General features: G+C 51.1%; 1 protein-coding gene across 1 annotated transcript; it reads left to right on the top strand.

Moving 5' to 3' along the window:
• Positions 1 to 1,751: 1,751 nt before the first annotated feature.
• On the top strand, positions 1,752 to 6,856 carry COL8A1 (collagen type VIII alpha 1 chain; the record flags this gene model as incomplete). Its single annotated transcript, XM_082005301.1, has 2 exons — positions 1,752 to 2,064; positions 3,950 to 6,856. The coding sequence occupies 2 exons, from the start codon at positions 1,752 to 1,754 to the stop codon at positions 5,854 to 5,856; spliced, it is 2,220 nt and encodes a 739-aa protein (XP_081861427.1). The 3' UTR covers positions 5,857 to 6,856.
• Between the last annotated feature and the right edge of the window lie 3,645 nt (positions 6,857 to 10,501).

Here is a 10,501-nt window from a genome sequence, read left to right as displayed (position 1 = left end):
AGGCCCATTTGGGGGACCTACTGTACACTACGCAACGTTAGAGGAGGCAAATGGGGCCGCTTGCTGTCCCCTCCTCCATAAATACATTTTCTCCCTCCAACCCCACGTACCTCTCACGCTTTCCCCCGGCTCTTGGCAGTGGCCTCACCTGCCCCAAGCCAGGTCTCTGTGGGGCCCCTGCAAGGATGTATCCCAGCCCACACTGGGTTGCGCAGTCCCCCAAGTGTGAGGAGTCCTCCCTCATGCTGCAGAATCATCCTGCGCAGGGGAGCCAGGGCTGCAGCCCCGCCAGCAGCTGGACTCGGGCAGGGAGCAGCCACAGGAGGAAAAGGAGGAAAGCATCTCCCCACAAAAAATACCTCCCAATGCATAAGGAGGCACCAGGCTGAGCCCCTTTGCCACAGACTGAGGGGCTTTTTTGTCCTCTATGTTGAACCAGGCTGTGGGGAAAGGACAGGAAAATAAGCAGGCGGCACAAAGCCCTTGCTGCCTCCTCGGGCCACCCTTGTCACACCTGGGCTCAGCCGGGCCCAGCAGCTGCTGGCAGCGAGTCCCAACCAGCGGTTTGGCAAAGCTCTGCTGGCGCGCCTGTGTGGTGAGGGCTTTTCCAAGTGCCCAGGTTGGGTGCAAGGCGTCTTTGCATGGTGGAAAAGCAGGGATGGGCAGGGGGACAGCCGTCAGGCCTGGCAATTGCCATGTGCAATTGAAAAGAGCAGGACATGCCTGCCGGGCTTGGCTGTGGGACAAACTGCAAAATACTCAAACACATGGAGAGTCTCCTTGCTACCTCAGGGTGTCCCCAAATTTGCACTCATTTAGGGAGTTCCCGGTTCCTCATTTGCTGCTCACCTGCAGAAAGGAAAGCCAAGAGCAGATGGGACAAGAAGTCCCAAGCTTATATTTTGTTAAGGAAGAAAGAGAAAGAAAAAACAATCATGTTCCGTTGTGTTAGCAGAGCTGGTGAGGCACTGGGATGGGCTGCCTGGGGAGGGGACAGCATCTGCAGCGGGGGAAGACCTTTAGAAGATAGTTGCACATCCCTGGAGAAAGGCTTGGGTTGGCTAATCCTGCCTGGAGGCAGTGATGGCCCACACAACCCCCAGGTAGCCCAGGTCTTCTGGGTGAAGGCTGAGAGGATCGGAAGCCAGCTCCGGAGGAGAGCTGTCAAGCAGCTGTGATAGGAGTGGAGAGCCCCTGGACTCTGCAGCCACGGGGCACAATCCTAGGGACAGATTTAAGCTGCAGAAACTGAGCTTTCATTGCTATGGAAAGCATAGCAGGACGGGCGTCGATAATTTAGCTTCCTTGGGCAAAAAGTGTTTAAGAGATCCCCCCGTGCCCCTTGCTTGTTCTCTCCCTGAGCTGGAGCTTGCAGCAGAGCTCCCCAAACCTTGTCATGGCACTGACACAAGTGAGAAGGCAGCAAATTGCAGCTTGGGGATGGGAGGCAGCAGGTGCCCATGCAGAGAAACCACAGAGGGCACTGCCCAGGGTGTATGGAGTAGCATAAAACTAAACGCATGTAAGGACATTTGCTATAATAATACTATTTGAGTAAGAGCTTCCAATAAACTGCATATAGGGCTGCTACAGGATGTCCTCCAGGGCAACACACAAACCAGAGCCAGTTTGCAGAGGTTTAGGTTCAGTTTGCTGTAGGAAATGAGAGCAGGTCAGCCCTAATGGGAAACGCAAGACACGAGAAAAACATTTTCTGCCAACCCTGGGTTTCGTTGTGTTTTTCACAGGTGATGGCCATGCTGCTCTTCCCCGTGCAGCTGCTGGCAGTGGCTGTCACCATTTACCTAGAGCTGGTGAGGTCTGCTCAATGCGGTGTCTACTATGGGATCAAGCAGCTGCCACCCCAGGTGCCCCAGTACCAACCCCTCGGACAACAAGTACCTCACATGCCGCTGGGCAAAGAAGGCATCCCGATGCAGCACATGGGCAAGGAGGTGCCCCACATGCAGTATGGGAAAGAGTACCCCCATCTGCCTCAGTACATGAAGGAGGTCCCGCAGATGCCGCTGCTCGGCAAGGACATGGCTCCCAAAAAAGAGAAAGGTAGGCTCAGCACGTCCCTTGCCACCCCTGCACAGTCCCGCGTGCTGCCCCACAGCACTGTCTGCCTGGGGAGGAACTGAAGATGAGGAGCAGGCTGCTGCAGGCTGGGCATGGCACCCAGGGGCCCCAAGGACTGGCCAGGCTGGTACCTGGTCAGTACCTGGCTACGGGTGGACAAAAGGGGCTGACGTAAGCTGTGGGGCAGCTCGGGGTCAGCAGAGGAAGGCCACAATTATCCCCCGGGCTGCAGCACAGCCTCTGAGCAGCCCTACGTGTGACAAGCCTCCAGCACCCAGGGCTGGCCCTAGGTTTGTTTGTGTGCTTGTTCGAGTCTAGGAGAAACCTCGTAATCACACCTGCCTGCAGAAAACCCTCTGATGGGGTTTCAGTGATGGCCCGGGTAGACAGGCTGGGGTCCTGCCTGGAGCTGCTCCCACTCTCACTGCAGCGACCAGACATGAAATAAGAGCTAAAAGCCCCAAGATTTGAATTTACAGGAATATCATGGTTTTGTCTAGATTTGTCCAGACCCTGTGATTTAGAGGTTTGCAGACAAAAACATACAATTACTCTTCTGACTCTGCAGTTCTCTTTCTGTGGGTTATTTATGGGCATAACGGAGGCATTGAAGGTACAGGGCATTACTGCACGAGTCTGCAGTACAAGCACTTTCAGTATTCCGTAAAGGAAGTTTGTATAACGTTAGGATATTTAAGAAAACAACAAAAAATGGCCGAAATACAAAGGGCAACCAGAAACAACCGGTGTCATAAAATCCTTGTGGGGACAGCAAGCGATCTGTGCAAGTTCAGACAAGCTAGTTAACTCTTTTGTCTTATTGAGGGTTCAGCGTAACCACAGCCTCCACTGGCTTGAGGGAAACGGAAGATTGCAGGGCCTATTTTTGGAGTGTCTGAACAAGCACAACTGGCTGTTAGTAAAACCAACCCATCTTGTGAGCAAGGGAGGTTTTCTACGTGCATAAAACACAACATAGGGAGAGAGGGAAGGTTTCTGCCTCCCAAAGAACAGTTAATTCTCTTGCCCTGAAACCTCATCTCTTGCCTTCCCCCAAACCTCTCACTTCTTTATACATTTTAGAGTGGGTGAGAAGCAGACTTTCCACGTAACAAAAAGCCTGCAGCCTGAAAAGCACCCAACTCCCACGCGGCAATTCCCTCACCCTGACCTGCAATGCTAAGCGGTCACATACACAAAAATGTGGGTTTGGACAACAAAAACATTTTGTGAAATGTTTGGAAGAACTCTAACTAGACATGGTTGTGCCAAAAACCTGTGGGAGCTTAGCAATGCTGGATAAGGCTGTAGGCTTCCAGCAATATCTTAATAGGAACCAAAGCCTTGGTGAAAATGCAGTCATACCTACATACAAACTTCTTACTGATACATGAGCAAGATCAATTAAAAAAGATAGTAAGCCCCTCCAGGAAAAGCACTTTTATGCCAGAACTGCTCCTACAGCACGAGACCACCGAGCAGCTTCTGCGTCTGCAAAAACTCTTAAAAGTAATTAGTCTACAGCAACCTGGGACAAAAAGCAGATTTTGCTGCTTAAGATTGTATAGGTGGAAAACACTAGTAAAGTGCATAGCAAAACCCAAGCAAATACAATGCAAAATAATTATTTTATGGTAACAGAAACATGCACGCAAGCTCAGGGTACGCAAAACAGTAGGAACATCCTCTTCTTCCAAACACCAACCTGCACCTCACTGTCCAGCTCTGCCTCCTCACCTAACACAAACCCAAGAGGCATCATAATAAGCACGTTCAATTCAAAGCTTTGTATTTCTCGAAGGATGCGGTTGCAATCACCTTTTGTCTCTCCCCCTCCCCTTTTTTTTTTCGTTTCTTCCCAACCCAGAAATGCCTGTGCGCAGTCTTCGGGGTGAGCAAGGTCCCCCTGGTGAACCTGGACCAAGAGGGCCACCGGGGCCACCAGGGTTACCGGGTCACGGTGTGCCAGGAGCCAAAGGAAAACCGGGCCCACAAGGATATCCAGGAATTGGGAAGCCGGGTTTGCCAGGGATGCCGGGGAAACCAGGGGTCATGGGGCCCCCAGGGCCGAGAGGGGAGATGGGGCCAAAGGGAGAGATTGGGCCCATGGGGATACCTGGGCCGCAAGGACCACCGGGGCCTCACGGGCTTCCCGGCATAGGAAAAGCGGGTGCTCCAGGGCTGCAGGGACAGCCGGGGCCGAAGGGTGAGCCTGGGATGAAGGGTCCCCCAGGAGTTCCCGGGATCCCAGGGCCCAAAGGGGAAAAAGGCGTTGGAATCCCAGGTTTGCCAGGGCTGAAGGGTCCACCTGGGCTGCCTGGCCCTCCTGGCCCTGTGGGGCTGCCAGGGGTTGGCAAGCCAGGCATGGTTGGCTTCCCTGGCCCACAGGGACCCCTAGGCAAACCAGGACCCCCAGGAGAGCTGGGCCTGCAGGGGCCCCCAGGGGCCCCCGGGATCCAAGGCCCTCCTGGCCTTCCCGGTGTTGGCAAGCCCGGCCAGGACGGCGTCCCCGGCCAGCCCGGCTTCCCAGGAGGCAAAGGGGAGCAGGGCCTGCCTGGCCTGCCGGGGCCTCCTGGCCTCCCCGGGGTTGGGAAGCCAGGCTTCCCTGGGCCCAAAGGTGAGCGTGGGGTGGGTGGTCTGCCCGGCCCCCTGGGGCCGAAGGGGGAGAAGGGGCACGCGGGGCCGCCTGGCATGGGGGGGCCGCCGGGAGAGCCAGGCCAGCCGGGACTACCGGGCATCATGGGCCCCCCAGGGGCTGCCGGCTTCCCAGGACCCAAAGGAGAAGGCGGTGCCGTGGGGCCGCCAGGACCGGTCGGCCCCAAGGGCGAACCCGGCCTGCAGGGGTTTCCAGGGAAGCCAGGCTTTCCTGGGGAAGTGGGGGCCCCCGGGCTGCGGGGGCTGCCAGGCCCCACAGGGCCCAAAGGGGAGGCTGGGCACAAAGGCTTGCCAGGGCTGCCAGGTGTCCCAGGGCTCGTGGGGCCGAAAGGTGAGCCGGGGCTCCCTGGTGCCCAGGGGCTTCAGGGCCCCTCGGGCATCCCGGGCATCGCGGGACCCAGTGGTCCCATCGGCCCCCCGGGGCTGCCAGGGGCAAAGGGGGAGCCTGGACTGCCAGGACCCCCTGGCTTCCCCGGTGTAGGCAAACCCGGTGCTGCGGGGCTGCAGGGACCCCCGGGGAAGCCCGGGGCACTCGGTCCCCCTGGCCAGCCAGGCCTTCAGGGGCCACCTGGCCCCCCCGGGCCTCCAGGTCCCCCAGTCATCATCCCACCCACTCCGCCAGCCGTGGGACAGTACCTGCCCGAGGTGGGACCAGGGATAGACGGTGTCAAGCCCCCCTACGGCTACATGGGCAAGAAGGGCAAGGCTGGCGGCGCCGTCTACGAGATGCCCGCATTCACGGCCGAGCTCCTCACCCCCTTCCCCCGGGTCGGGGTGCCCGTGAAGTTTGACAAACTCCTTTACAACGGCCGGCAGAACTACAACCCCCAGACGGGGATCTTCACCTGCGAGATCCCCGGCATCTACTACTTTGCCTACCACGTTCACTGTAAAGGCGCCAGCGTCTGGGTGGCGTTGTTCAAGAACAACGAGCCGCTGATGTACACCTACGACGAGTACAAGAAGGGCTTCCTGGACCAGGCTTCGGGCAGCGCCGTTGTCCAGCTGATGCACGGAGACAAGGTTTACGTTCAAATGCCCTCCGAGCAGGCGGCAGGACTCTATGCCGGGCAGTACGTTCATTCGTCTTTTTCAGGATATTTATTGTATCCCATGTAAAACAAAAACCAGACACACACACATAGACACAAAATCAAAACCTTTCTTCTCTGCTTCAAACTTTTATACCATGAAAGATGCATTTTATGACCGTTTTGGACCATCTTGTACAAATAAAAAAATAAAAATATACCAATTTTAACATTATGCACAGCTAGTTATAAAAAAGGTGTGATGAACATATCTACAGATGTGTATCAGGTTCATAAACAGTCGTTTTGCACCCGAGGGGGCCATATTAGCTGTACATTATATATTTCTGTGATGCCATGCTTACTTCATTTCATTCACAATAATTCAGTACTAAAGGTTCAAATCAGTGTACGTCACTCACTCCTGTTGGATATTTGACTGTTGCATTGATCATAGCTATGAGATAAAAAACAGTGACTTAAACCAGAGTAGGACTGTCTCAAATCATATAGGAAAAAATTGAGTGGCTTTTTATTTGTTTGGGTGGGGGTTTTGGGGGGTTTTTTTTGACAGCAGGTCTGCCTGACAAGCAAAGGATCTCTTAGCTGGAGAGCTCTATTTCCCTTCTCCCCATATAAAATATTCCTGCAGGTGTGGGTTTTGTTTGTTTTTGTTTTTTTTTTTTTTTTCCCCTGAGCAACTTATTTATGATGGGAAAGGAGCACTGATGGTGTAACTATTCCCCACGAGCCCTCTCCAGCAGTCGCTGGACCCAGAACGCCACCAGTGATGCCAGCAGGCGCTGGGTTCACCTCCAAACGCCACGGCACTTGAAAAGCCTCCATCTGCATTTGCACGGTTGCAGGTGAGCTAGATCAGAGACAAAAAGGAAGGGTTCCCCATTTGCTTCGTGCCACCCAGTTGAGACATTTTGGCCAACATGTGGCAATACAGCAGGGCGGAATAAATTCGCTGGGATTTCTGTGCTGGTGCCAAGAACCTGCGTCTGTTTGGCTTGTCAGAAGAGACGCCTATTCTGCCACTCAGCGAAAATTAAATCAGTTTACTCTCCAATGACTAGGCAAAGCAGAAGTAGCTCTGTTTGCTAACGAACTAATTTGTTGTTTGAGATCAACCAATTAACTTTACCAGCAATACTGATCACACAAATTTATCCGAGAACTTCAATTTATATAAAAGCTGATTTCCAATCCTTATTTATATGTTACCGATTGTCAAGGAGAACCTGCGGGCCTCGATCTTTTCTGTACGCGAGGAAAGCAACTTCTCTGCGAGAGCTGTCTGTTCATCAATGGTGCTAATCTCACCTCAAAAGTGTCCGTTTCCAAAGGGCAGCGCTTTGCTGAGGTTCCCTGGACAGTGCTGCACATCATGCACTGCTACGCTAGTTGAAAAGAGTTAAATACTCATCACTTCTTCAGTGTCTTTAGCTAATGCTACCGCTTTTGATTCAAAAACAAACTAGGTTTTTCATGCAGAACTAAGATTGGATTTAACTGGCATTACCATTATTTAAATGCAGAGTTTAATGCAGTCTAACATTGACTAAGGACTCCAGTGATATAATGTGGTGCTTTATCTCAGAAATTTTATGGAATGGTGGCAGGAACGGACGGACAGTTTACCAGGCATTGGTGACCGGTATGTTCCCAGAATATATGAGATATGTCAAAAGCAAATAATTTTGTATTTAAAATTTTTGTACTGATTTGAAAAAAATATCTTATTAAATATCTTTAAAAAAAATTTTAAAATCCTGTCTTCATTCAGCAGAACAGTTAGAAGGAACATCCAACCCGCTGAACTCATCTATCAGACCACAAGGACTCCGAAACAGAGAGCCTGATGTGAAAAAAATAAATGAGACTCTCTTTTTCTTTAGTTCCCCTCTACTGGCAAAACCCGCCCTAAGCTACCGTGGGGACTGCGCTGTCCCAGCATCGCGTTTGGCTGGAGAGCATGGCTGGGGCCGGGGGAAAGGCGCAGAGCGAGGGGCTCTGGCTGGCGGCTCACGGGGACAAGACGACATGGGAGCACAGCTTAAGAAGGCACAGGGACAGTGTGCGGGAGGCAAAGAAATCGGAAGTCATCGAGGTGCGCTCTTAAGGGTTTGTGCTTGCCTAAAAAGCCGGAGCTGACTGCCCAGGCTGGGAGGCGCGCACCACGTCCCTGGCTCTCCCTGCGATGTGAAAACAGCTTTTCCCATTTTTTTCACCTGTGGCAAAAACCTAGTGCGAAAGCGGCCACGTACTTGTCACTGATCCACATCGCGCTTCAACCGCGGCTCCATTGTGGGGAGTAAATTACAACCCACGGTGCAGCTCCCCCACCTCGCTTCAAAGACAGGCACTTCCTCCAGGCTGGTGAATGCCTGAACTCTCAATACTAAAATGAATGCATTGAATACCTACTTGTGTCAGGTAATCGTTTTCTAAATCTCCCTCAGGACGCCCTGACACTGCTGGCGAAGCAGCTCCCCGCTCCCCAGCATCTCATTTTTACTGCACAGAAAGAGAAAACAAAACATGACCGAAGTATCGCAATCAGTGCCTCTCACTTTCTATCTAAAGTCTTTTGTCACGCACCATCTTCTTAGTTAAATATCTTTTATTTTAACGTTCCCCTGAAAGTCCCCAGTAAGACAGGCAAGATTAAAAAAACATGAAAAATTAAAATCAGGAGGATACTGCTCTTGATCTTACCCACAAAAACTATGCCCCAGCTTTGCTTTTACTCAGCCTGAAGTGAGATCTCCACCCGCAGCACAGCTCAGCCTACTCAGCTTCAAAAATTTTCAGCTCTCTTTGCTCTACTAAGCACCAAAGGTTGTTCTGAACTTGATACGGCACCTGACAACACTGTATGTACTTTACACAGCATTAATAACGGGGCTGGGCACACGCGCGCATCCACACACACACACAGCAATGACCTTGCAAAAATAAGCCTGAGGGCACCATCTTTCACACAGTTTATTCACAGGAAAATAATCTCTTTCCATTTGTAGCATTCAAAATTTCACTTGAAACAATCATAAGAATGTCTTCGAAATACAGCTGGCGCTTTAAAGGCATATAAAACTTAAGACAAATGGCAAATAAAATAAGTATTTGCCAATACCAAAAACAGATGTTGAGCTTCATGTGTTCTTAAAAATCAGACTCCACTTAAAAGCTAAGGTATTTATACTACCTCCCAGGGCATTGTTAAAAAGGAAAGCAGGGCATAGGAAACAAGAGGTACCACACACTCGTTATTAAACACCAAAGTTGTGATTCTCTATTATTATCACCAATACAGTCACTGGAAATGTCATTTAGTGATATCTTTTAGGCACTTTCAAATTCATAGCTAGTGCAACAGTTTGTGACCTTCCTTCTTAAGTTGTATCTCCGTACTTCCCTCAATTATTACAGCAGAGGGAAAAACACCTTCCTGACAGAAAACAAGCAAAAAAAAAAAAAAAAACCTCTAAAAGTCTGAGCCAAACAGAGCTTTCGGCTGATGCAGGTCATCCTGCCTGTTCTGTGCGTACTTAGGTACCTTAGAGCTGGGTCTTTCTGATGGTGCAGTATTTCGAGGGGGCTGGCAGACAAAATGCAGGAGCACCTTTGCTGTAAGATGCTGCTGTCTTGAAATTCAGCAGGCTGCTGGAGAACAGGACAGCAGAAAGAGGGATGAGACCATCTGACACGGCAACTGATGCAGGAAGAAAACTGATGGGAGACACCGGGTACCTCTATAGTTACACCGTTACCACATATGGAAATACAGCCGGCAGCACCCTGGGATTCAAAACTGGCAGCTTCACTGCTGCGATAAAAAAATTGGGTAGCTTTTAAAAGGAAGTTTCAGTGCAGAGATTTCACTTTCAGGAACAGCAAAAAATAGGAAACAGAAGATCTTAGTAGCAGCTCGCTCTCAGAAAAGATACAAGTATTTGGCATCAGTGTTATTGCTTTTTTCAGAAACTCCCAAGGCAAGTCTTTGGTATTGCAAAACGCCTGCGAAGATGCGTGCCCGGACAGAACAGACACCACGACCTGCAGGCTTTGCGGGGAAGCACGCTACGTGCAGGTGTTCTTGCCTGCCTGAAGTCAGCGTGAAAGCAATACCTGTCCTCGAGGCAGAGCAGCAGAAACGGCCGCGTGATGCGGGTGATGAAGCAGGGCTGCTGTACACGGAGTCCTACACCACAACGTCTTACGGGGATGGGGAAATGAATCACTCGGGTCACAGTTTATCACTGAAGAGCAAAGCTACTGGCCTGCAAGCTGTGCTTTCAAAAAACACCCGTACCCTGGGGTTTGTCAGCAGTATCAGCTCTTGCCTCCAGCCTGAGTGAACAGGTCTGGCTCTAAACATTACTCAGTCACCCTGGGACAGTGACCTTGGCATACGTGGACTCGACATCCCTGCAGGAGCACAGAAGTGGGGGAAAAACATCCCTGGGAGTACTGCTTAATTTCAAAAAGTCAGTCATACAAGTGGGGAGGCTTATTAAAAAGAAATAAAAAGGAGCAGCCAATAAGGATAAATGCTTGTAGATAGCATATTAAATGCATTGAGAATATCAAACATTATATGGAAAAAAAAAACCTTAGGGAGACAAAACCCAATGTAGTAAAAAAAATACTAATAAAGGAGTCTATCTTAAGTAACAGTTCGGGGGCAATGCCATTTGCTTGCCATGAAGCCTTTTTTTCCAATT

The sequence above is a fragment of the Phaethon aethereus genome (assembly GCF_964289735.1).
Source record: "Phaethon aethereus genome assembly, chromosome: 1".
NCBI lineage: Eukaryota > Metazoa > Chordata > Aves > Phaethontiformes > Phaethontidae > Phaethon > Phaethon aethereus.
Note: the sequence above shows the minus strand (reverse complement) of the source record. Positions and strands in the feature narration are given on the sequence as shown.